Below are 27862 nucleotides of genomic sequence, written 5' to 3' on the forward strand. Positions count from 1 at the left end.
TCCGACCAGAGCCCAAGCCGAGAGTCCAAGGTCCGAGGTATCCGGAGGCCCACCCGTAACAGAAGTCCGAAGTTCGTCCGTCCGTCGTCGTAGCAGTCCAGTCTAGTCCGAGGCCTTCCGTTCTTGCTGCCCGGTGAGTACCGTTGCTGGGGTAGTATCTAGACAGGGTCAATTGCATTGTCTCTGGTCCGTGGGTTTGGGTACACAGATCCAACACGAAGTGTCCACTTAGGTGGATGCGGGTCCTGACGTGTCTCTTTATGAGACCGGTAAGTTTCGTACTGTTTCAGCAGTGCATCTAGTTTCTGTTCTAGTCCGTTCTGTTCTCGAGAAATTCATGTATTCTGTTTTCAGTATTCCAGGTAGTGTTTTGTCCGAACTGTTATCCTAAATGTCATTCATGTATTTCAATGTCGTGGTATGAAAGTGGTGTTTCTGCAGTAATTATCGTGTTCATTGTGTATTGTATTGTGTCTAGACTCCAGCCCAGTCATGCCATTGTTTTCCAAGTTACGTCAGTTAAAAACTAGAAAAGGTCTGTTAGAAGAAGCAGTTCCTGTCCCGCCTAGGGACAGTCCAGGTCATTTTATGTATCAAAAGCATGGCATAAGTGCCATATTGTATCTAGATTTGTGGGTGGAGTACACCAAACAGTTAGAAGAGAAATATAGATGGCCCGTATCGGGTACATGGTATGCCGAGTGCATCATGCGAGTAGAAGAAGCATTATGGAAAAAGAAAGCCAGACAGTCACAGAAAGATGCCATCGAGTTATGGCGCAAAGAATCTCATAAAAGAACCGAAAAAGAAATCAGAAAGTCAGAATTAAGTAGAGAATCCTCAGAAAGAGCCCAAGAAAGGGAACTAATCGAAATAGGTGAACGAGTTAAAACCGAACAGTCAGACAGACAGAGGAATGCCCTTATTAAGGGTATGTACCCTCTTCTTGCCGAGGGCTTGCCAAAAGCAACCCCGGAGGCATCCAGTAATTTTCCGCCACCCTTAGTTCCGACCAAGCTACGTCACAAACCGACCGCAGCTGATATTTTTCTCTCGTCCTATTTGGACGACACAGTCCCAGAATATGCAAATCCTGTTCCACCAGCTCCTGTAAATAATGTAATTCATGGTCCTCCAGTCACCGGGGCACCTGTTACAGCACCTGTTACGGTACCCCCGGTCCAGCCCGTAGTACAAATTCCCGCCACATCAGTCACTCTGCCAGCACGAAGAGTATCAGTCGACAATTCCAGCTTAGGGGCCGCGGGAGGAGGTCCTCCTGGTACCCCGCCGCCAAGTAGACGTCAAGGGCCAGTCGAGTTACATGAACGTGCGTTACAGCGTACGCCTAAATATCAGTCCATTGCAGAAATCAGGCGAGCTCTTACTGAATGCTGTTATGATCCAGTCCCAGGCGAGGATAGTATGGTTATATATTCCGTACGTATAAGGCAGGTGTCCGAGTATTTGGTCACCCTACCGAATATGAAAGAAGATCTAGACAGAATGTATCGTTTCATTCGTACAGGACAAGATCCAGAAAGTATTGGTGAAGTCATGTCTCTCAGAAAATCTGAGATCCAGTTCATGTTATTAAAGTTTCTGATCAATTGTTTAATTAGGGAACAAGATTCCCCGACTAAAGATCCGACCGAAATGAAAATTCTGACAAAGTGGAGTGATAATATAGCCGAGGGTAAGCACAAGACACTCAATAGTATAGAGAGTATGTACAAGAAAATACGTAAAGAAATAATAAGGTTACACGAACAACGTAAAGAAGCTCTAGGAAGCGAGAAAGAAAATGACTCTCCTACTGAAGAGGTAGACGACGAGAATACCGCCAGAATAGCGTATGTAGGTAAATCTAGATTTCCAGACCGACATTTACGCCTAGAACACAAGAAAGTCTTTCCTCATCCAGCACCAGAACAGGGTTCTCTAGAACAAGTATTTCAAGCTACCGATCACATTCTGAAATCACGAATCGGTTATAGTGAATTAAGTACCATGCATGAACAAGAACTAGCCCGATCAGCAGTCCGATGGATTACTGATTCTACCACTTTTCCAGACGAAATAGTGGCACAAATGTTTCTGAAACTGCCCCCAGCCGAGCAGCGACTGGTGGGTATGTATATGATCCAGCACCTCATTACGCTGTATGAGGGTCAACATTCTGATCCAGGTCCGTTACATGATATCCTGAACGAGTTACTCCAGTATAGATGGAAAGGTTTAGGTACCGATTTAATTAGTGTCATTCTAGAACAGCGCCATAAATATAGAACGTTTCTGAACCCACATTTTGTTCATGTCTCACCTCCAGAAAGTAAACCGTTTTACATAGACAGCATCCGTTACGAGAAGTACACCCAGTTAGGACAACGGGTGGTGAAATGCAACGAGTATTTGTTTACACCCCAGTTACAAAGATGGAACTCTTAGAGATGAAGAAATTAATTCCCTGTCACGACAAAGATCCAGCAGGGTTCCACCGTGAATTAAAAGACATGCTCCGTATGGGAGAATACACGTATCCAGATATAATTAAAATGTTAAAAGTCCTGTTGCCTGCGGGCATATACGAAAAACTCAAGGAAAAGGATTGGGAGGTGGGAGAGAAAAAGATCGATTGGACAGCTCTAGAAGCTGAAGATAAGATACGAGTACCAGGTACCGGTCTTGGAGACAAATGTAAAGAATTACCAGAATTATTAATACAAGTTTTACCTAGATTATTAGCCACTAAAAAGGAAGACTGGGATGCGATCTCAGCCTGTAAACAGAAACAAGACGAAGATACTAGTGATTTCTATTCTAGATTTGAGAAATGTTTTATAATAAACAGTGGTTTAAAGACGAGTAGCGAGTCATACCCTCATCTTTTTGTTACTAAATTAGTCGAGAATTCAAGTCCACAAGTTAAGAATCGAGTTTTGAAAGTCGAAAGTACATGGCAAGCTAGTACTCCGTCCCAGATGTTACAGATGCTCCAGTATCACCAGAATAGAATCAGAGAAGAGCAAGAACACGAGAGAAGACGTATGAAAGACACGAAAATGAAAGTACTAGTTGCACAATCTGTTCCACAAGACAGTCAGAAGAGGGGTCCGAATCAAGCCAGTCATCCTGCAGCTCCCGTTAAAGGGACATGCAATTACTGTAAACAGCCAGGTCATTTTATAAACGAGTGTGCAGTTCTGAAACACAACATAGCTACTGGTAAAACTAAAGAAAGACCACGTCCGCCTAGACAAGAACAGGTTTCACAGACTTCCCAGCCACAGAATGCACAACAGACGGTTACAGCACCGCAGCCTATCGCTGCAACACAGCATGTTACACAGCAGATGTACCAGTATGCACAGTCCGAGTATCCAGAGTATCAAGCGTATTCATGAAACAGCCTAGAGAGGGAGGTAGGCTTGCCTCTCATCGAGATTCCTGTAGATCAAGAAGGTCCCTATGTTCAGTCGAGTATTAGGGAAAGACAGAAAGTTTTTGATTGATACAGGGGCAAGTAGGACGACTATTAGTCATGACGAGGTTCCAGGGGCTCCGCTCTCAGGCTCTAGAAATGTTTCCCTTGGATTTTCAGGAAAGCCAATAATTAACGAGATTTCCAAACCAGTTACTCTAGAAGTTGGTCCATTGTCCCGAACTACTGATCTATTGCTTACGAAGTCATGTCCAGAAAATTTGCTAGGCATTAAGACACTGAAAGAATTAGGTGCAGTTATTTGTTGTTCCCCAGAGGGAATACGTTTGTTTTTACGTGACTTCAAGGGTCACTATGTTTTACGAGATTTTGATCCAAGATTGTCTAATGTTCCGCAGCATCTATGGGCGCAAGGTCCAACTGATGTTGGTTTTATGCAAATCACACCCCATCGTGTGACTCTCAAGCAAGGTGTAGTGTTACCACGAATCAGACAGTACAGATTGCCACCTGAGGCTGTAGCAGCCTTATCCAAAATTATTGACGAGCTCATTGCTCAAGGAGTAGTTGTAGAAACTGACTCCAATGTATGTAATTCTCCTATCATTCCAGTCATGAAACGTACTGATCCAAATGCACCCCCAGTATATCGATTAGTGATTGACCTTCGAGAACTCAATAAATGTATCATTCCCCAGTATCCAGTAGTTCCAGATATCTCATCTCTATTGACAGCTATTGATCCTGAGGCAATATTCTTTACCGTAATCGACCTCAAGAATGCATTTTTCAGTGTTCCGATTCATCCAGACAGCCAGTACCTTTTCGGTTTTTGTTTAAATGGAAGGAGCTATAAATTCACACGAGCTCCTCAAGGTTTCACAGAAAGTCCTAGTATTTACAGTCAAGCACTTAAGAGACAACTAGACAATATTCACATGCCAACTGACACTGCCCTGCTCCAATATGTCGATGATCTACTGATCACAGCCCGTTCTGAACGTGACTGCGAGCGAGCGTCACTCACAGTTCTGTATTTCCTAGCCGAGATGGGGCACAAGGTGTCCCCTTCGAAGCTTCAATTCTGTGTCCAGCAAGTGATCTACTTAGGCCACTTACTGTCCAAGAGGGGTAGGCAGTTGACACCCGACCGTATCCAGTTAATAGCGAGTCTTCCTCAGCCCAAGACACAGAAGGAGGTACGTGCTTTTATCGGCCTCACTTCTTATTGCAGACAATGGATTCCTCAGTATGCATTTCTAGCCAAGCCACTGATACAGTTAACGACACAGGAGGCAGCCGTATCGACTGTCCTCCCTTGGACATCTGAACATACACTTAGTTTTAATGAGTTGAAGAAAGCTTTATGCCAAGCACCTGTTCTAGCTACACCGAACTACAGTAAGCCTTTTACACTTTTTGTCACAGAACGTGATGGTACTGCATTATCTGTTCTCACACAAGATCAAGCAGGACAATACAAGCCCTGTGCTTATTTTTCGAGCACACTAGATCCAGTAGCCCAGGCTCTGCCTGCGTGCCTCAAGTCAGTTGCAGCCACAGCTCTAGCTATCAGACAAAGTGATTCCATAGTGTTAGGACACTCCTTGACAGTACAAGTTCCACACTCCGTGGAAGTTCTTTTAAACCGAACACAGACTCAGCACTTGACAATTGCACGTTTGACAGGTTATGAACTGACACTGTTCCAGCCACACATAGAAATCAGACGCTGCAACGTTCTAAATCCTGCTACACTGTTACCGTCAGTTACTTCAAATCCTGCCACACATGACTGTGTGGAAGTAGTTAACACCATGACTAAGCCAAGACAAGATCTGACAGATATTGCATTACCAAATCCCGACCTGACACTTTATGTGGATGGTTCATGTATGAGAACCAGTACAGGAGAACTAGTAGCCGCGTATGCAGTGACTACTGACACTGAAGTTATTGAAACACACCGTATTGACACCCTGTCTGCTCAAGCAGCAGAGCTAGTCGCTCTGACTCAAGCCTGCATACACGCCAAGAACCTGAAAGTTAACATTTACACAGATTCACGCTACGCATTCGGAGTTGTACACGACTTCGGAGTGCTCTGGCAGGAGAGAGGTTTCATGACTTCTCATGGAACCAAGATTCAGCATGGTTTCCTTATTCAAGCTCTGTTAGATGCAATACATTTACCGACAGCTATCGCTATCATGAAGTGCAAAGCACATACGAAAGTTACTGACATTATTTCCCAAGGTAATGATCTAGCAGATCGAACAGCCAAGCTTACAGCACAGACACCAGACATACCAGTTAACAAAACACCGACATCCACTCTAGAACAGACTACTTGTATGACAGTTAAGGACCCTACTCAAGATGTCATAGATATCCAGTCACATGCTACTCCTGAAGAAATCAAGAAATGGGCCGAACAAGGAGGGGTCCAGACAGATCAGGGATGGGTGACGAAGGGAAAAGCCACATGGTTTCTCCCCAACTCTATGGTTCAAGTCATTATTAATACCGCACATAGTCCAGCACACTTAGGAGAAAAAGCCATGATAGACAGTATCCAGAACATTTGGTTTAACAAGCATTTACGAGCTGCAGCCAAGCAGAAAGTCCGTACTTGTATGATATGTTGTCAATTCAATCCAGGTAAAAGTGTCCCAGTGGAACAAGGTGGGTTCCAACCCCCTGACCACCCTTTTGAAGTCCTCCAGATGGATTATATTCAGATGGAGCGATGTCGAGGTTTCAAGTATGTCCTTGTAGTTGTATGCGCTTTGTCCAGGTGGACAGAAGCATATCCAGTCCCAGATTATACAGCCGCGACCACTGCCAAGCAGTTGGTTCGTGAATTCTTCCCCCGCTATGGACTTCCTAGGGTCGTATATTCTGATAACGGCCAGCCATTCTCATCTGAACTAATGAAGCACGTTTACCTTTTGTTAGGTTACCAGTGGAAGTTCCATTGTGTACGCCATCCAGAAGCAGCCGGTCTCGTAGAGAGACATAATCAAACCCTGAAAATCCGTATTGCCAAAGTCTGTAAAGAGAAAGGTGTAGACTGGTTAGTTGCCCTGCCAGTTGCCCTGTTCTATATGCGCATGGTCGCACACTCTAGGTCAGGCCTGTCCCCTTATGAGGTCGTATTCGGCCGCCCCCCGAACGTGTGGGGTACACCCAGACCCCGAAGTATTACAGATGTTTCCAGTAATATGCTGACAGATTACCTAGCTTCCTTGATGTCTGCCCTACACTCTTGTCGTTCACAGGTTGCCGCTGCATTTCCCGACAATACTGAAGTCAAGCCACACGAGATCCTTCCCGGCACCCTGGTCCTAATCCGAAATTTTGATCGTTCAAGTCCGCTGGAGCCTCGCTGGAAGGAGCCGAAGTTAGTCCTTCTAACCACCCGCACAGCCGTGAAGTTGGAAGGCAGGAAAGGCTGGGTGCATCTGTCGCATGTTAAGAAATTTCACGGACTGAGACCTAAACAGCTCAAAGACACTTCTATAGACACTTTCAAGCCTGAACATTTGCCTATTATTAAGGACTGTCCCGCAATTGACTTTGCCTCAAATCCTCCCCTGTTCGAGAAAACTCCGCAGCAGGAGTATACAAAGAAGCTCCGGTCTAGTAAAATAAGTCAGCCAGTTTAATTGTCTAAGTCCCCCTGGGTGAAACGGTTAGACGGGTATCTGACATGTATGAAATAGACCCCCATAGTGAGAGAGTTAGTCAAAACTCAATCCGATGTATCGTTTTTCTAAGTTTTATATTATTTTTAAGCTTGATGGTTACCTGCACGAGTTATGCGTTTCATTTATGTTTTCCAATTTCTCATGTAAATAAGTTTTCTAATGCTACAGTAGAGCACACGTTTAGTGATCTGCCTCCTCATGAACTATCCTATCGTCTTGCTATGCGCAACAATACATTTATCCGTATGTTACATTATTCACACCAGACCAGCAATGCCACTAATTGTTGGGTGTGTGGTCGACTCCCCCCTTTCCAGACACCGAAGGGAGTTCTGCCACTGTTTCCTTATCCGTTTTCACATAATGGTTCCTGTGGAGCCTGGTCCATGTTAACGTCATCCACAACAGATATGTCCTTTTTGAACAGTACATGTTTTCCAGACAAGCAAGGTCTTCCCCACAGAACAGGGTTAGATCTAGAAAATGAAGTTTATAATTTGGGTAATTATTCTTCGAATTTTATGGTCCTGAATGTCCAGTCTGATCCTACTCCAGACTTACCTGCTATTTCAGTACTACCAGTCAAAGGCGAATTATGTGTCAGAAATAATGGTTCCGTACATGTAGGACACAGTGATTGTACTACTATTGTCAAGTATAGTGACAGTGGGAAATCTATTTTCATAGCTTCACGTCATTCTTATTTTGTTTGTGGTCAGACCGCATATGTTCGTCTGCCCCTCGATTGGGAGGGAACCTGTTACATTGCCTTCCTACTGCCACCAGTTTTTCTAGCCCCATCCGATTATCATAGAAACACACATCTAGTACACATTAGACATAGAAGGGAGATCGAGTCCCCGATTGTCGATCAAACTGAAACTGCTCTAGAACAGTATACAGATTTCAATAGAGGTTTCTTCTTCTTTATAGGACCTATCCAGAATAGTAAGTTAATACGTAGATTGACCAGAACCCTTGAAGCAGTAGTGAATGAGACTGCCTCTGCTCTAGGTAACTTAACGGAAGAGCAATCTGCTATGAGGTTTGTCGTGCTCCAGAATCGTCTCGTTCTTGACGTCATACTGGCCGATAGAGGAGGAGCATGTAGAGTCATCGGATCTAGTTGCTGCATTTTCATTCCTAATAACGCGCCGTCTGTTTATTCAGCTATAACCAGACTTCATAAAATTGCCCATCAGTTACACCAGAATCCAGGCACCTGGACATGGTCCGGTTGGTTTTGGAGTATAATTTCTGCCTGGGGATGGAAAGTATTGTCATTTCTAGGTATTGCAGTAGCGATCATATTCAGTTGCTGCCTCTGTTTACAATGTGGCCCTGCGATTTGCGGCATTTGTGCTACATCCTGTATTCCAAGTCCTAGTCCTAAATCCCGTTCCAAGAAAATTCGAGACGAGCAAATGATACTGTATGAAATAATAGATGGTATCATGAATATTGATGTTTCCTGATGGAAACGTAGTGACAAGGAGGGAATGTGGAAAAGTAAATTTTGCCATGTTCTGTGTCCCTACGTGTCCCCCATCCTATGTTGTATGTGCATGATTAATATGCATATGTATTCCCCATGATCGATTAAAGACGCAATTACAGTTGTGTCCATCTCTAGTATGCCAGTTTCCAGTTCTCGTGAAAGCTACGAGTATTAAGCCTATGTAAAGCTACGTTGCCACGTTTCTCAGTGTGCACGTTATTTCATTGTAAAGTCCCCGTTTCTAGGCCTCAAAAGGGCCCGGACTCAGATTCAGCTCCTGTCTTCTGAACCCTCGCTGAGGAGCGATACAGCCCCCACCTGTATCCCTGACCCTTCACTTACTTCCTGCCTCACAGTGCCCGGCTCGGCCTGGCTCTGCCTGCCAGTCTGCCAAGAGTATGTTATGATTCCAGTTATCAGTCCAGCTCTCCTTCTCTGCATTCCTAAGCTACTGAATCACGTCAATAGTTTCCGTCATGGTCTAGCCTTTACGTCTCCATGTAAGAGAAATACTGTATTAATGGTCAGTTAATATTCCTCAACACGCACTACATGTAGAATAATGCATGCACCAGTCTTAGAGTCTGTTAGCCTTTACCCTGATAACTTTTGGATTCTATCGACATGTTCTCTAAACATCAGATACTAGATAGTGTTTAGGTACATGTCGCTCTGACTCTCCAGACTTTCGTCTCTTCTTCTAGCGCAGAAGTCATAGCCCCCAGCTTCTCCCTGGTAACACGTCATTGTCAGTTTGCGCGCACCACTAGGTTAGAGGTCCCGGCTCCTTAGGTAGCCCCCTCCATGTTTCCGCCCCATTTATGACATATTCTGTTACGTTTACATCACATGTCTATGTATACGCCCTGTTCACGCCTCTTGTTACACCCACTTCAGCCTTATCTTTCGCGACTGCTACAGGCCCTGCCCACTGCTACGCCTATTGTATTGAACTTCATGTATTTTGTTTAAGTATATATATGCTTGTACCCTGTTATTAAGTTGTTGTGCTAGCTAGCTGCCATCCTATTCCTGTGCAGGTTGTCCTGTTCCTGTCCTTTATGCTGTATTAAACCTGCAAACTCCTACTACCTCGAATCTTGACTCTTATTTATTGAGCTATCTGTTATTGTTATATCTAGTCAAAAATAGAGGTATTATTTATTTATTTACCACACTATCGGTCCCTATGAACCTGATAGGAACCTTGAGTTTGATATGTATATGTTCAGGACATCGAGGGGCACCTCTTAGTAAGGACCGTTTATATATTACATGTTTTGAAATACCTCTCCTGAAAACATGGTCGTTTCTTGCCTAAGCTTTACTGTAGGCTGTTGCGAGTATGCGTATTGGATGTCTGGTTTTGTAGCAGCAGGGCCAGCTGGGTCAGACCTGGCTGGAGAGAGAGATCGGTATTCAGAGCATGGGAAGGGGTGACTCTTTGATCCGAGCAGGGCCATGCCTGACAAGATGAATGATTGCTCCACCTTCCACTGGGTGTCTGATAGCAGACCCCTCTTTCTGAAAGCACAGGATGTCGCCTCGTAAACCAAGTGCTCCCTGACCGCACCAAACTGGTTCTGACCGGAGTCAGTGATTTGCGACCTTAGAGAACAAAGACTTTTTAGGTATAAAATGCCGCGCTGGAACTTTGGACAAGTGTGTTCCTTCTGGATGGCAAGACGAAACTCTGTCCGAGTGAACAGAGGAAAGAACTTTGCAACTTTCATCAAGCTTGCCGAAGAAACTTCTCGAGGGCCTAAATCGAGAACACCTCCTGCAGAAGTCTCAGGGACATTAGACTTCACCCCGTCAGCCATCGGAATTCCTGTGCGAGGAGTTCTGCCTGCAGGTGATCCGTGTAATCCGGAGCCTCTAGTTCTACTATGAGGGCCGCAGACTGGGCACTTCTGAACTTTTGCTAAATCTATGTGGGCCGCTGCAGCTAAGAGAGAGCTGCCGCCTCTGAGAGCCCACCAGAATCGAAATTGGGACTTTCTAAACTTTTGCTGAACGTGTGCGGGCCGCTGCAGCTAAGAGAAAGCTGCCACCGCTGAGCGCCCGCCTGACTCTGAACCTTTGAACTTTTTTGCTAAACCTGTGTGGTCCGCTGCAGCTAAAAAGAGAGCTGCCGCCGCTGAGAGCCCGCCTAACTATATCTTCAAACCTTTTGCTGGATCCGTGTGGGCTGCTGCAGCTGAGAGAGAGATGCTGCTGCTGAGCGCCCCCCTTTACCTTCACCTTCGGACCTTCCGCGTATCAGCGTGGACCGCTACAGTTGAAAGAGAGCTGTGGCCACTGAGCGTCCACCGTGAGGTCCGCCTGGTCAAGATCATCCTTTGTCGCATGGACCGCCGCAGGTGAGAGAGAGCTGCTGCCGCTGAGTGCCCGCACCCTTTGCCACTTTGCATCACCGTGATTTGCCCCGTGGCCGCTGCAGCTAATAGAGAGCTGTAGCCGCTGAGTGCCCACACCCGTTGCTACTGTGCATCATCGAGATCTGCCCCATGGGCCGCTGCAGCCAAGAGAGAGCTGTAGCCGCTGAGTGCTCACACCCTTTGCTACTGTGCATCATCCTGATTTATCCCATGGGCCGCCGCAGCCAAGAGAGAGGTGTAGCCGCTTTGTGCCCACACCCGTTGCTACTGTGCATCATCGTGATCTGTCCCGTGGGCCGCCTCAGCCAAGAGAGATCTGTAGCCGCTGAGTGCTCACACCCTTTGCTACTGTGCATCATCGTGATTTATCCCATGGGCCGCCACAGCCAAGAGAGAGCTGTAGCCGCTGAGTGCCCACACCCTTTGCTACTGGGCATCATCATGATTTGTCCCGTGGGCCGCCGCAGCCAAGAGAGAGCTGTAGCCGCTGAGTGACCACACACTTTGCTACTGTGCATCATTGTGATTTGTCGTGAGGGCCGCCGCAGTCCAGAGAGAGCTGTAGCCACTGAGTGCCCACACCCTGTGCTATCTTGCATCCTCGTAATTTGCCCAGCGGGCTGCTGCAGCTAAGAAAGAGCTGTGGCCGCTGAGCACCCGCCCCATTGACAACTTTGCATCCTCGTAATCTGCCCCGCGACCTCCGCAGCTAAGAGGGAGCTGTGGCCGCTAAGCGCCCGCACCATTGACAACTTTGCATCCTTGGATTTGTCCTGTGGGCCGCCGCAGCTAAGAGAGAGCTGCTGCCGCTCTGAGCCCACCACATAGCTGCACGACGAGAGTCATCGCCGCCACCAGCCCGGGCCGCCGCAGCTGCGCGCTGCTACCACTGTCCCTGAGTGCCCGAATCACTGTGAGTGCACGCTGCGGACCTCAACCTCCAAGTCTTGTAGTCGCTGGGAGTCCACCTGTCGCCATCTCCACTTCTTCACGAAGCAGCGTGGTGTATCCCCTTCCAACGACAGGTATCTGGTGCGCAACGGGCCGCGTAGGCCCTGGCCCTGAACTCAGTCAGTGTCACACTTTGGGTGAATGCCTTATTGTACGTGGCCATAAATGCTTCACACACTGCCTCTGAGATAGGCCTAACTGCTCGCGCTACGTTACCACAGAGTTGAGCAGGGGTTATCAAAGGGGGTAGCCCACTTGCCCTGACTTAGAAAGAAGGGCCCTTATTTGGACATTGGCGCCAGCCATTGCCAACTAGAGGCACCCATTTCTAGCACTCCTCTTCTGTTCTTTTCTTACTCCAATTGTGTTTTGAGGTGGTGGAAGTCCCAAGATATAGCAGTACCTCAGTAGTGGTTGCTGGAGGGCATTCAACTGATATCTGATTGATTGCCACATTCGGCTGTAGTCTACTTCTGCAGCACTCTCATGCACTATCCTCTAGATCATCCAAAATGGGAAGAATCCAGTGTCAGTGTGAGAAACTGTGAATAGGGTATCTCTTCCTATCATGAGGACCCTATTGTGATGGGAGTCAGCTTGGCTGGGAACGAGCCACCGTTAAAGGTAAGCTTCACACTAAATAATCTGGTCCATAAAGATGCTAATGTGAGAGTTCTGCCAGTCCTTTATGTTGCCCATCTGGTTTATGTGTTATCTCACTTTTCCTCATATTCCAGAATAACTAACCACATCTGATGATTTTCAAATGAACTCGAACCAAGCTATCTCTTTGGAGTTTTTTTTCTCCGCTCGTTTTCATCTAATTTTCCAAGATTCCAACCGTTTCCAGTCAGTCTTATTGGTGTATAGCGATAGACCTGGCTATATTTCAGTTTTTTGGTATGTTGGTTTGGGTTTAGCTAATATGGCATGGTGCTGATGTGTATGTTTTGCTACTAATGGATGGTTAATCTAGTCTGCCAAACTGATGTTTTTATACCTGAGAAGCCATCTCGGTGATCAAAGAGGCGTGACAGGTGTCAAAAGTAAAGCTTTATTTTGATGCTGAACTTGTACTTTAAACCACAGGCTTGAACACCCCAATAGGAAGGACTTGTGTTTTTCTATAGAAGTTTAATCACATCGTTTTTTATATTAATGTTATTCAAATCACTCGTTCTCGTTTTATCAAACTGAAATATGAAATAAGACACCCTGTCTAAGATTCTATCCACGATTCCTGCAGTGGCAAAATTACCCTCAAGTTTTCTTCAAAGTATGCCACGGTCAGCAGCAAATGCAGTTTGCCATTTTGGTTTTTGGACCATGTATAGCCCTCTTCCTCCTGGCGGCCTCTCGCTTTTGGAGATGTTGTGTCCAGTCATTCCTAATCTTACATTCAATGTTCCGTACACCTCTGGAACACCTGCTTGTAAGCAGATGCTCAAAAGAGAACCTTGCCTTGCAATCTTATTCTGGCTATGCCATAGCGAGGTAAAAACAAAAAAGCTACAACACGTAATTGGTGTATTTCTTGAATTAGTCTCAGCCTCTCTTAATACCAATCCATCAGCAATACAGTGGGAGTCTTCCTGGACCTCTCCAAGTCATGAGTTTATCATGGCCATATAGAGGAATGAGGTAAAAGGCAGAGTTCCTTTAAAAGGTTATGGAACCTCTCTGTGACTTGCATTATCCTTATCATCAACGGCATGAAGTAATGTATTCCTTATAATATATGGTTAAACCATCACTTTACCCACAAGCCACTTAAATTCTTGGTTCATAGCTCTTTCATATGAAAGAGAGAGCATGTTTGCAAATGTGGAGAATAAAAATATGTCTAGTGCAAAATTAACCACATCAAACCATCTGTTAAATGTTTTTTGAAAAAAGATATGGGCATACATTTTATTACAAGTCAGTTTCTTAATAAAAAAGGTGTAGTAGAAACATGCAGAAAGGTTCTAACTTTTATATATTTACCTAAGGAGTGCACAAATCAACAGGTTGCTATAAAAATCTACTTTCTGCATGTCTCTGTACAGCTAGAAAAACAGAGCAGAAGAAAGAAAAGCATTGTTTTTGTTTTCATTTTTTAAACAGCTGCTTTAAATATGCTCAATGGCCTGACATGCCTTTCCCCTCAGCTGCTGTTCTGGCAGCAGGCCTTGTGACGACAGAACTAAACTATAAAAAGTTATTATAGTTACGTTCTGACGTAATTTCTTTATAATAGGTGACTGGGTGCCTCACAAGTCACCTATTATAAAGAAATTAGAGGCCGTTTTTTATACAGGGTTTGCAGAATCCCAGGTATTATATAGAGAATATTACATAGTGCTCAACTGTAATAATTTATTACAATTGATGGTCTGACATCAAAACGCCCTCAATATGAAAGGCAAGTAAGTAACAGAATAGAACTGCGGCCACAATTTACACTAGGAAAACAGGAACTGGCTTTTCCATCTATTGATCTTTTTTTTAACTTTTTTTTTTAATGAAAAGCGTTCAGAACGCAGGAGATATTTATTGTAACATGTTTATTTATTCTTTCCACCCTATAGTTTGTTATAGGAAAATTAGTCTCTATTTGTTTCTAAGCACTTTTTTTATTTGATCTACATCAAGCTTATCCTACTATCTTTTGACAAAAAAACAGCAGCGGCTGATCCGCTAAAGTGGAGGAGGAGCATCGCCTCACTGCTCTCTGAGCAGTTCAAAAAGGAAAAATAAAATGATAACAACACAATGTTATAATTTTTTTTCCTTTTCTGCCATGGCTCAGCTGGTATGGGGCGGGCTGAGCTGTCACACAGGAACAGGGGGAGGAGTGGTGAGCACTCTCTTAAGTGTGCATGATGGTTTGGCTGGCCACACAGTCATGCTCACTTTGCATGTTCTCCACTGGCTGTATTGCACAGTCTGGGTGAAGAACATACACAGCCTCCCAGTCACTGAGCGCCGAACCACTGTGCTCAGACTAATGATAACACTGCTGTAACACAGCGTAGTGATTGGTTAGGGCAGTCTGGCAGACTGTGTTCTTCATGGTTCCTGCTTCCTGCACCTGGAGTCCAGGATCCCACCGAAGAGCCGAAAAGGACCAAGAGGCGGAGGCCGGCAAGCAGGTAAGGTTCCATTTACACCCACTCCCTGCCACCCCTGTCCAGTAGCGGCCGCCATTGTAAAAAAAAAGCTATCATTTTTTTGGGTAGGTTAAATTGTGCTTGATAGGTTCAGGTTTTGTTCCTCGTGCCTGAAATTACACAAAAGAGCAAGACACCAAGGATTTATGCAATTTGTTGGAAGAGTGATTGTGTGATCATGTATTATAAGGGATAAAATGCCCTCTGCTGTACATTAAAAGGATATTGCAAGTCACCTCGCAGTTCCATGAACTTATAAAGGAACTTGGTCTTTAGCCTCAGTACTCTATATGGCAATGGAACTCCTCTGCACACTTCTCTAATAGTGTATTCTGCTCATTGTTTTTGGCGTGATCAATAAGAAGCTGTTACTTGGCCTGAGCACCAGCTCATCTGTGAGGGTTGAATATAACTTTGTTCAAGAACCTCAAAAGAATGTATTTTGATCAGTGTGCCTTTGATGCTAGGCATTTAATGACACCATGCTTTGCAATGTCGGTGCAAGGATTTCTGTTTATAGTGGCAATGAAATGTACATTCTTTTTTTTCAGTGCTATGATGAGTTCTGGGTTAGGATTTTTACTACCTTTAATTTCAGAATCGGACAGGTTGAAAGTAATGACAGGTTACCAAAATGCAGATGAGGCATCCATAAGTGACTGTAATTGGCGATTGTAAACTTTGATGTCACAATGAGCCACATAGGAGGAGCATTAGGGGGTTTCCTGTGCCAAAGCAAGCCCATTGATCCGAGCTATTTATTCAAAGACATCTATATACTAGAATGGAACAGAAAGGGAGTGCAGCTAACGACTGTGTGAAAGTCTCACTGTGATGGATTCACAATTCTTCACTTGGCACTATGTGTGGAGCACTTTTTCCCATGCAAATAATTTTTAGGGCTCGGCTAGACAGAGCATGCGCTGTCTCGAAGAGACATGTTGTGTTCTATCAGTGGGCTTACAGACCGCTCATCTTCTACCATTGATAAACTTCAGCGTCACTCTCTTTCTCTTTGATGCCATTCATCATGGCATGCGGGCGTCATGCCCTTTTCTTGTGTTTGACCCTGTCATAGCGCATGAAACAAGTAGATTTCTCCTTATACTGCTCCTGGTTCCCAGTTATTTTTGTCTTTGTTTTGAAGCACTCCATAGGAGTACTTGTGTTTTCAGGCCGTCTACCTTGTACACATACTCTCATATCAATAAAATGCTTGTGCGTGAACATAAGCAAATGCATTTCTTACAAAGTTGTTAAAACACGAACAGCACTTTTTTTGCACAATCTGATGGCATTGGAGCGCTTGCTCCATCGTCCGTATTGCCATATCGTGAACACAAGCCAATGGTATTGGAGCACTTTAAGTGCTCACAAGTTACATTACACAATGACTCATTTTCTTTTGTTGCTGATCCTGCTTCAATTAAGGTTTGTGTTCCTTTTGTTGCTTGCCCATATCCCCATCCCTTCCTGCTTCCCTGCTTGACCCTTCCCCCACTACCTCCCTTGTCGCTGCTGCTTTTTTTTTTTGCATGGTCCGGTGGTACTGGCGTGCGTGTTCCGTCCTCCATCTTGCCATAGTGCTAACACCGGGCAATAGTATTGGAGCACTTTCAGTGCTCACCAGTTACATTACATGATGACACATTCATTGTTCTAGGCAGGGAAAAGCGTGATTTGCCCATAAGCACAAATTGTTCAGTCGACCCGAGATTCAAACCTAGTTCCCCTGTCTGTAGCTCTGGTCGTTACACCACATCCTCACTTCACTTTAGAGCCCCTCAACGGTTTCTCACTATCACTTCCACATTTGTTAAGCAAGAGCCTATCAACACCGAACAAACATTGACAAAGTATGTCTTAAAGTCACTGACAAAAGTGCTATGATGCGGCCAATGTAGGCCACTTCATTGCACTGTGTGTGTGCTAGGAGGGGACAATAAACTCAATATGGGGGTAGGTGACGAAGAGACTCTGCTTCGACTCAACATCCTGTGATTCTGGGGTTTCAGTAACTTTCAACAAAAGATGTGCTGCTAGACAACATAGCTAAAAGGCATTCACATTGACATGGTCAATAGCTCGGGCATTGCTCAGACCTATTGGCTTTGCCAATGCTTATTTAATGTTAGTTTGATTGGCAAAACGGCTTCCTTTAGGCATGCTCGCCTAACCCCATTCAAAGCAAAGATATGGGCTTTCTAGCGCAACAGGCATGTACAATCTTCGAAAACGTCATTCCTATGTTGCCCATAGATTAAGGATGTTTGTACATTATTTGTGTTTACATACCGCCTCAATGCATTGTAGTACTGCCTGCTGAGGTGCATAGCAGTTTACAGAGCACAAAGTATGCACTCAAGAAAACAGACAGTAAGAGAGACCCGAAAATGGACTGTAACCCGTCAAAGTCCGACTTCTTAGCCCTGGTGCCTTCAGAAGCGTTCTCCCACCCCTTGGTTTGTAGCTTGCATTCCTGTGCATGCCGAGACTTTTAGGCCCCTGTTTAGAATGGGAAAATGAAATCTACAAACTCCAGAGTTCTAAGAGCCATTGTCGAAGACTTCAGGATTAGACTTTGATGTTTTAAGAGCCTTGGCACCCTTGCGAGCTATAAGACCCTACAATAATGTTTAGTTGTGCATCATTGAGGTACCGAAAGCTTCCATTTTCACCCCGTAGTGGAAGGGTCATCCTGACCACAGAAGCTTGCTGAAAGGAAGGTCAGTGGAAAACACAAACAATGCACAATATTGGCTTGAATGTTCTCAATGAAAAGCAATGACGATGATGATGATAATACCAGGCATTCTATTAATAATACTTGCAAGACCCCATACTGCTGTGTGACTCAGAGCACACAGTTAATTATTGCTGGTCTTCCAAACACCTGAAAATACTGGAACACTTCTCCAAAGATGTTTCATTATATACATGCCGAGGTTTAGCAGAAGATGTGCTTGATGCTTACTGATCCATGCCCCATCATAATTTGCCAAGTTTGCTCCTGTGGTGTGCATATGCATTGCGACTGCACAGACAGTGGGATGCAGCAGAAACTTCGTTCAGGCAAACGGGCCCTGGAGCAGAAAAAATGCTCCCCATCCTCACAAAGTGTTAATAAATGCAAACATACCAAATGATACAGGGCTGTGTGATGACACGTTGCAGCTGCGTATTGTGTGGCAGCTTAGTACCGCAGAGCCGTGGATACAGGAAAGATGAAGATTCGGACACCACACAAACAATGGCACTTCTGCCCACAATCAACTATGCCCATGAGTGCTGCTAGTGCATATTGTTTTCACTAACTTGGATTGGGGCGGATGGGAGGTTCTTTGTGGTGAAAGGCTTCCGTGGTGCAAACACAATTTTATTTCCATTTTAGAAAAGTCTAAGTAATACTTTGCCTACATTTAAATACCCAATATTCAATCGAATGGTAAAATTCATATTTATTTTCTCCATAAATGTGCACTCCAATAGATTCGGAGCTCACTGATGAACCCAAAATCGTCACTGATAGTAAACACTGAATACATGTAAATTCGTATTTATAGGATTCTGGTTTCTATGCCTTTAAAAATATATTTTCTATTGTAAATACCCTGTCTTTAGTTGAGCGGCGGCCATAGTCGTTGACGCTGCTATCTGCGAACAGGACGCTGTTGTGATATTATATTTATAACTCCCATGGCCAGTTTTTATTCGCAGAGTGTAATAAGTAGCGGCACACCTGACCTGACATCATTTGAAACTCGATTAACCCCACCTGAAAGGTACCGAACCGCTGTGAATCACGCGTGTGGGTCACGGGACGCCTGAATTGAAGGAAACAAGTTGCTGAAAGTAAATTGCTGCGCCCTTGAAGCCGGCTCGCGTTACCTGGGCCCTCCGAGCGGAAGGCCGCCAGCGTCTCAGGTTCACCTGACTTTGGCGCTGAAGCTCGGAGGAGAAAGGCCTGCGAGCAGCGCCGTGAATAAGGGATCTCTGTTTTTTCGAGAATGCTTGTGTTTGGTTAAAAAAGTGGCTGTTCCACAGCGAGGCAGGTATTTGCCCATTTTTCGCGTTCAATAGGCTGCTGTCAGTTTAATCTCCATTGGCTTTGTGGGGTTAACATTGGCTGAACGAGCAATGCGTTTGAAGTCAACCTGTGGATTAAAGCGAAATCCTGTGTACTTTGTTCCAACAGGAAATGTGTCATTGAGTGGGAGGAGCCGCATGACAGTGCCCTGTACTGTTTACAGAGTGATGGAAACCAAATGATAGCAAGCGGGTCTTCCTACTATGGAGTGGTGCGGCTCTGGGACAAGCGAGCAACACGATGTTTACAGGTGATCAAAAACTTTGACATTCTAAATGTGTGCAGATCAACATGTTCAAGGGGACCTGTCTTAATAAAACAGTGGGTTGTTAATTACCATATGTAATTCAAAATTACGGTACAGGAAGTCACATCACAAGAAGAAATTTCACTTCCTTGCAATATCACTCAATTAAAATTGAGCAGATCTATTTTACAAAAAAAAGTTACGTTAATTATATAGATATATTAAAAGAACATTTTATGGTTTGTTTTACTTTTTATAAATCACCTGCATATTCTATACATATCAATGTGTAATTAATGGCTGAAAGGGACACTATTTTTCACAGGGGTGTCGAAATTTGTATAACATTTTTAAACTGTATTTAACGAGTAAAGAACATGTGCTCGGCATATTTTTTAATAGTAAAACCATATTTGAACTGTTTCTGCATAATAATTATTGTACAATGGAGGACGTCAGTGCCATTAGGCCTGTACATGTAGTTGTTTCTGTGCCATTGGTTTTTCTTGACCAGATGTGTGCATAATAGTTCTGAGCAGGATCTGATGCAGGATTGATGCCACTAGGCTAAAGTAACACTTTCTGCCTCTCCCTCTTTGAAGACAGGTTTTTAGGTCGAGACCCCCAGACAGCGCAAACTGTTTGGTTGCAAAAGATCTGTTGTGAGCTTAGAGCCTACTCATTGCTTACCATTGGTTGACTTTATTGTCACTCTCATTTGCTTGCTTTTTATTCATTGCCTTTTGTGGGTTTGCCTTCTTTTTCTGTGTTCATTTTTTCCCTGGAGAATAGCCTTTTACTTGTGTACCGCATACTTTTCAGGAACTTCATTTTTCTTTTTCGATAAAACACTCCCAAGATAATGCATGTGTTTCCATAGATGTCCCTTGTATGCTTCTTTCCCACCCCCTCCATGTAGCGCCCCCTTCCTGAGCTTCCCCTGCATTGCTTTCTTGCTTGTGTACTTTTCCTTTGAATGCTGTTTGTTCCCCTCCCCTTGCTGACCCTTCCACACTCTTCCCTGTTGCTGCCACTCTGTCCTCCTGCTCCCTGTTGCTTCCCCACACGCTTCCTGTTGCTGGTGCTCATGCTCCCTGTTCCTGGTGCTCATGCTCCCTGTTGCAACCCCTCATTCTTCCAGTTGCTGTCCCTCCCACTTCAGGTTGCTGTCCCTCCCGCTCTCAGTTGATGTCTCTCCCACCATACCCTTCCCATTGTTGCCCTCCCATCCTCTCTCTCCCCTTGGTTGATCTCCCCTATTGTTGCTTCCCCACCTTCCCTCTCCCCATTGTTGCCCCTCCCACCTTCCCTCTCCCCATTGTTGCCCCTCCCACTTTCCCTCTCCCATTGTTGCCCCTCCCACCTTCCCTCTCCCTATTGTTGCCCCTCCCGCACCCCTGTTGCCCGTCCTGCTCCCTGTTGCTGGCCCTTCAGCCCTCCTGCACCCTGTTGCTGCCCTTTCCTCCCTTTCGGTTGCTGCCCCTCCCGCTCGTGCCCCCTCCCGCTCACCATTGCTGGCCCACCCGCTCCCTATTGCTGAACCTCCTGTCCTCCCGCTCCCCGTTGCTGGTCCTCCGCTCCCTGTTGCTGACCCTCCGATCTCATTTGCTGCCTCTCGCTCCCGGTTCCTTACCCTCCCACTTCTCGTTGCTCTCCTTCCTGTCCACCCACTCACCATTGTCTCTCCCGCTCCCGGTTGCTGACCCTCGCACTTCTCAATGCTGTCCTTCCCGACCACCCACTCCCCTTGCCCCTCCCCCCCACTCCCTGTTGCTGCCTCTCCTGCCTGCCCATCCGCTCCCTGTTGCTACTCCAGCTCCCCGTTGCTACCCCCCCGCTCCCCGTTGCTACCCCTCCCGCTCCCCGTTGCTACCCCTCCCGCCGACTCACCCGCTCCCTGCTGCTACCCCTCCCGCCCACTTACCCGCTCCCCGTTGCTACCCCTCCCGCCCACCCACCCGGTCCCCGTTGCTACTCCTCTCGCCCACCCACCCGGTCCCCGTTGCTACTCCTCCCGCCTACCCACCCGCTTCCACCCCTGACTTCCCGTTTCTACCCCTCCCGCTCACCCACCCGCTCCCCGTTGCTACCCCTTTTGCCCACCCACCCGCTCCCCATTGGTACCCCTCGTGCCCACCCACCTGCTCCCCGGTGCTACCCCTCGTGCCCACCCACCCGCTCCCCGTTGCTACCCCGCCTACCCACCCGCTCCCCATTCCTACCCCTTTCACCCGCTCCCCATTCTTACCCCTCCTGCCACCCACCTGCTCCCCTTTGCTACCCCACCCGTTCCTCATAGCTACCCTACCTGCCCACCAGCTCCCCGTTGCTACTCCACCACCAGCTCCCCATTGCTACCCCACCCACTCCCTCTTGCTGCCCCTCCCGCTCCCCATTGCTGCCCTCCCCTCCCGCCTACCCTCTCCCCATTGCTGCCCCTCTCTTCCCGTTGCTGACCCGCTCCCCGTTGCTGCCGGTCCCTCCTGCCCACCCGCCCCCGTTGCTGCTGCTCCCTTCCACCCACTCCCTATTTCTGCCCCTCCCTCCCACCCCCTCCCTGTTGCTGCCCCTCTTGCTCCCACCCCCTCGCTGTATTTGTCCCTCCTGCTCCCCGTTGCTGTCCCTCCACCCCTTCCACTCCCCGTTGCTGCCCCTCCAGCCCTTCTGCTTCCCGTTGCTGCCCTCCCCATTGCTGCCCCTCCCAACCTCCCAACTTCTGCCCCTCCCACCCTTCTACTCCCTGTTACTGACCATCCAGCCCTTCTTCTTCCCGTTGCTGACCCTCTTACCTTCCCCGTTGCTGCCCCTCCCGCCCACCCACTCCCCGTTGTTGCCCCTAACTCCCCGTTGCTGCCCCCGTCCATCTGTTCCCTGTTGCTGCCCCTCCCTCGCGCTCTCTGTTGCTGCCCCTCCCTCCCACCCACCCACTCCCCTTTGCTGTCCCTCCCTCTTCTCGTTGTTGCCTCTTCCATCCTCCCTCTCCCCTTTGTTGCCCCTCCCACCCTCCTCTCCCCCTTGTTCCCTCCCTGCCCCCGTCTTCCCATTGCAGTCCCCTCCTGCACTCTTGTGCAGCCCCATAACAAAATAAGGAGTACCACCAAAGACAAGGCTTGGAAACCAATATCGGTGGGATGAGACTCTAATGTAAAAAAAGAAGAAGTCCTTCTTTGTTTTTAAGGAACCCCTCACTCACCGACCTGGTCGGTGACATGCTTCATCATCGGGGCCACCCTGACAGCCGAGTGCCGTCAAGGTGTGCTGCAACACCTGAGATACAGTGGAGCGGGTATGTGAGTGATGAATGTAATGAAAAAAAGTCAGTGAATTAAAAATTGTCCTGGTATGACTTATCCAAAGATTATTTATTCTAAGACTACTGGACAATGTTAAAAAAAGGTGTATGTCGATACAGTGAAGGCTTAATTTAGGACCAAATGTATCTGTGGTATGTGTTAGGTCTACATGTTTCAAACCAACAAGGGGAATTTACCGGTTTTTCTTCAGGACCAAAAAATTAAAAGGAGTTGGGTGGTCAGGGTACACTAACACCCTGCCCTCCTGCTCCCCTTTGCTGCCCCTCCAGGCCTCCCGCTCAATGTTGCTGCCACTCTCGCCCTCCTGCAGTAAGTTGCTGCCCCTCTCGCCCTCCTTCTCTCTGTTGCAACCCCTCTCTCCCTCCTGCTCTATGTTACCATCGGTCTTACCCTCCTGCTCTCTGTTGCTGCCCTTCCTGCTCCCCGTTGCTGCCCTTTTCACCATCACTCTCCCCATTTCTGCCCCTCCCCCTCTCCCTCCCTGTTGCTCTCCCTATTGGTCCCCGTTACTGTCTCTCCCCGTTGCTGCCCCTCCCACTCCCTGTTGCTGCTGATCCCGCTCCCTGTTGCTACCCCTCCCACCCTCCCACTCCTGCGCTGCCTCTCCCACCCTCCCGCTCCCCGTGCTGCCCTTCCCACCCTCCTGCTGCCCCTCCCTCCCGCTCCCATTGCGCCACCTCCCACACTCCCGCTTCCCGTTACTGCCCCTCCTGCTCCCCGGTGCTGCCACTCCCACCCTTCTGATCTCCGGTGCTGCCCCTCCCACCCTCCTGCTCCCCGGTGCTGCCCCTCCCACCCTCCTACTCCCTGTTGCTGCCCCACTCACCCTCTCACTCCCTGTTGCTGCCCATCTCACCCTCCCACTCCCTGTTGCTGCCCCACCCACCCTCCCGCTCCCTTTTGCTGCCCCGCCCACCCTCCCGCTCCCTTTTGCTGCCCCGCCCACCCTCCCGCTCCCTTTTGCTGCCCCACCCACCCTCCCGCTCCCTTTTGCTGCCCTGCCCACCCTCCTTTTTGCTGCCCCGCCCACCCTCCTTTTTGCTGCCCCTTCCACCCTCCCTGTTGCTGCCCTCCCTCCTTCTCAATTTCTGCCGCTACCACCCTCCCCGTTTCTGCCCCTCCCGTTTCTGCCTCTCCCATTACCGTTCTGCCCCTCCCACCCTTCTTCTCCCAGTTGCTACCCCTCCCACCCTTACACTCCCTATTCAAGCCCCCATACCCTCCCGCTTCCTGTTGCTCCCAAGCCCACCCTCTTGCTCCCTCCCACCCTCCCACTTTCCCCACTCTCCCTGTTGCTGTCCCTCACCATCCCCCTTGCTGTTCTCCCCACCCTCGTGCTCTCCGTTGCTGTACTCCCCACCTTTGCCATCGACAACCCCCACCCTTCCGCTGGCAGTCTACACCTCCACCCTCCCTCTCCCAGGAAATTGGTTCGAGTTTTTTTCTTGATAGAATAAACTATGGAGATTGTTATTTATGAAGTTTGGTTTAGCATGTGCAAAACCCTGGAGGCAAAAGAGCACTATACATAGATACACAGGGCCTTATGACCAGTGTGGTGGATGGGATACTCCATCCTAGACACAGTGGCTATCCCCTCCCCCGTGTGACAACTGCATTATAGTGTATTGTACTTGTAATACAGCTGCCGGGTTATCTGCCATGTTTGTGACCGAGTACCCCACCCGCTAAACTCTAAATAAGGCTTATAATATTACAGGCATAAAGTGAAAACAAAAAATGATAAAACATCGAGGAAAATCCAGGAGTGAATGACATGTTAAAAGCAAAATACAAACAGGATTTATAACTGAATTCTAATAAAATGTAACAGATCTTAGATATAGACAGAAAGGTTGTGAAAATATAGGCAACTAACCTCATTAGGAGAAGTGAGAGGACTAAGGAGGGGATAACTACAACATTTACAAAGAGCAGTTTGTCAAAAGGGGTTGAAGGGGAAAGCAGGTGTATTGGGAAATACAGAGGTTGAGTAGAAAAAGACAACTTAGGATGTGTGAAATTGAAGAAATCTCCTGCACTTAAGGAAGTTTTAATGGTAAGGAAGGAAGGGATTGGTGCAGGTTGCAGGAGTGGTGGAGGGAGTTCCCAAGATTCTGAGAGACTAAAGCCTCCTTGATATAATGAGTTTATGGAATAGGTAGTGTGGCAAGGTGGAATGGAGGATTTTGGGCTCTACCTTTTGAAGATAAACATAGTTCAATAAGGAGATATTAAAATGAGATGAGTGCGGGAGAGAACTAATCGTAATGGTTACTGCCAGACACAGAACAGGCTGTAGTGTGGTGAGCAGTTTTCAGAAAAACGGGCTTTATTTTCAGTATGCCAGTGAAAACGGAATCCCTAGAGTCCACTAAGAAGAGTACCAGAGATTGAATTACAGTTGTGAAGACGTGTTCAAGAAGCAGTGTTTCAGGCCTAATAGCAGTCATATCTAGCAGTGTACATTTTTTTAGTACACCAAATCAGTACTTGACACCTAAAGGTAATAATACAAGAGGAAATCTGAGTGCATTAGTGTGGCTGTTCAAGGAACATTGATTGGTTAGAGGTTTTCCTTAAGAAGAACCAAGGCCCTCACCTACCAAGGGGACATGGCTCATCATCTGGTCCCTCCTCTCCATGATATTCTGAAGGCTACCATGGTGGTCTCCCTCTGGCGCTTTTGTAAGATTGTTTTGATTAAACTAGGGAGGACATATCCTGACACTGCAACAGTGTTTTTCCCCCCTCTTTTCCACATTGGGTATAAATTCGTTTTTGGTATGTTATTGAGTGTGAAGGTTGAGATTGGATCCAAGAAAGAAACCAAGAGAATTTTTACACTCAATGAGAGATGGCGATCTGTCTAGGATATTGAAAGATTCTTAACTAGTCCAACCACAACTGGGCTAAAAGTATAGAGAAATAAATCCCTAATTAAACGAACCACGGGTCCCAATTATAGTTTCGCAGACAAGGTACTCCAAAATAAATGTCATGTTTCTGAAGGCAGTGACCCCTCTAACTCGGTCTTCTGAAAGCTTATAGTGATAGGTCAACAGATTTGGGCCTGTTGCAGTAAGGGCATATCACCACCCACCCTGTTTATAGCAAAAAAGCCTGCCAGTACTGGATAAAAAAAAAAGTACTGGCGGAGCCAATAGGTCTCGCCTTTACGAGAGCTATTGGCCTTGGCAATGTGTTTTAGCCATTAATTACTCCAGTGTGGCTGCTGGCTAAAAGTTAGTGGGGTGGGGTAGATTGGGGTAGAGTGGAATGGGGTAGATTGAGGTTATTATGGTAGAGTAGATTTGAGTGAAGTGTGGTAGATTGGAGTGGAGTGGGGTGGATTGGGGTACATTAGAGTGGGGCAGATTGGTTGGGGTAGATTGGAGTAGGGTAGTTTGAGGTGGAGTGGGGTAGTGTAGATTGGAGTGGGGTGCATTGGGGTGGAGTGGGTTAGATCTTATTGGAGTGGTGTAGATTGGAGTTGGATGTGGTAGATTGAAGTGGATTGGGGTAGATTTGGTAGACCGATTGGGGTAGAGTGATGTGGGGTAGATTGGATGAATTAGAGTTGGTTGGATTGGAGTGGAGTCGAGATTGGATTGGAATGAGATAGATTGGGGAAGAGTGGAGTGGAGTAGGATAGGGTGGAGTGGGGTAGATGAGCTGGATTAGAGTAGGGTAGATTGTAGTGGGGTGGAATGTAGTGGGGTCGATTGAGGTGGGGTAGATTGAGGTGGGGTAGATTGCAGCGGGGCAAGGTAGATTGGAGTAGAGTAGAGTGGAGTAAATTGGAGTGGGGTAGATTGGGGTGAAGTGGGGTAGATTTGGGTAGAGTGGGCTGTGGTAGAGTAGAGTTTGGTAGACTGGAGTGGATGGGGGTAGATTGCAGGGGCGGCTGGTAGACTTAGAAGTGGTGGGGCGAATAAAGTGCCTCACCGCTTACCAAAAACCTAATTTAAACAACCCCCTCCCTCCAAAAGCCTAAGTAAAAACTCCACCCAAATCCCTAAAAAAACATAAACACTAACTTAATCACTTCACTTACAAGCATAACACATTCCTAATATATAAAATAAAATTATACTTACCCACGAGCTCCGCGTCCTCCTTGGTGTTTCTCTGCAGGCTGATGCATAAAGATTGATCTCCTAACCAAATCCAGATGCTGCTCTTATGCTGCTAACCTGCATTAGAGCAGCATTAGGATTGGATGGAGCGGGCTGATTAGACGCTCCTTCAGGCATTGAAGGAATGTGCTTGGTCTCCACTCAGCTGTCTAAAACAGCTGGGTGGAGAGCTTCAGAGTGCACGTCACTTTGGCCGGCGCTAGACAGCCAGCCAAATTGATATGCACACTTTGCAGCATCCAGTCAGCCACTGCTCCAGTCCTCTGCGGATTGGCAGCAGAGGACATGACCCAATTTCCGCCTGTCTCGGGAGCAGGTTGTTGGCTGTGGCGCTTCATAGTGAAAAATAAAATGGTACTGAAATTATTTCATTGCCATTTTAATTTTCATGTTTAACGTGGCTTGCAGCAGAAGGGGGGGGGGTGACGCTACCTAGACTGGAGTGGGGTAGATTACTGTGGGGTCGGTTCGATGGAGTAGAGTATATTGGAGTGTGGTAAATTAGACAGTAGTGAAGTTGGATAGATTGCAGTGGAATTTGGGGTGGAGTGGGGTAAATTGGAGTGGGGTAGATTGGAGTGGAGTGGAGTGGGCTGGATTGGAGTACACTGGAGTGGGGTGGATTGGGGTAGATTGGGGTAGATTGGTGTGCGGTAGATTGGAGTGAAGTGGGGAGACTGCAGTAGAATGGAGCAGAGTGGGTTAGATTTGAGTGGAATGCAGTAGATTGGGGCAGAGTGGGGTAGATTGTAGTGGGGTGTATTGTAGTGAAGTGGTGTAGATTAGGTCGTAGTGGGGTAGATTGGGTGGAGTGGGGTAGAGTGCAGTGGAGTAGATTGTCGCGCTGCGGGGTGAGGTAGATTGACATACATTGAAGTGGAGTGGAGAGCAATAGAGTGTAGTGAAGTGGAGTGGCATGTTGTGGAGTGGGTGTGTCGTAA

General features: G+C 46.9%; 1 protein-coding gene across 1 annotated transcript in view; it reads left to right on the plus strand.

Annotated features, from left to right (window-relative positions):
- FBXW4 (F-box and WD repeat domain containing 4) overlaps positions 1 to 27862 on the plus strand; it is a 729974-nt gene that overhangs the window by 687422 nt on the left and 14690 nt on the right. Inside the window, exon 8 of the mRNA XM_078643617.1 lies at positions 19330 to 19471. Coding sequence (XP_078499743.1) covers positions 19330 to 19471 — 142 coding nt within the window. The remainder of the gene's footprint in view (positions 1 to 19329; positions 19472 to 27862) is intronic.

The sequence above is a fragment of the Lissotriton helveticus genome, chromosome 5_1 (genome assembly GCF_964261635.1).
Source record: "Lissotriton helveticus chromosome 5_1, aLisHel1.1, whole genome shotgun sequence".
In the NCBI taxonomy this organism is placed as follows: Eukaryota; Metazoa; Chordata; class Amphibia; order Caudata; family Salamandridae; genus Lissotriton; species Lissotriton helveticus.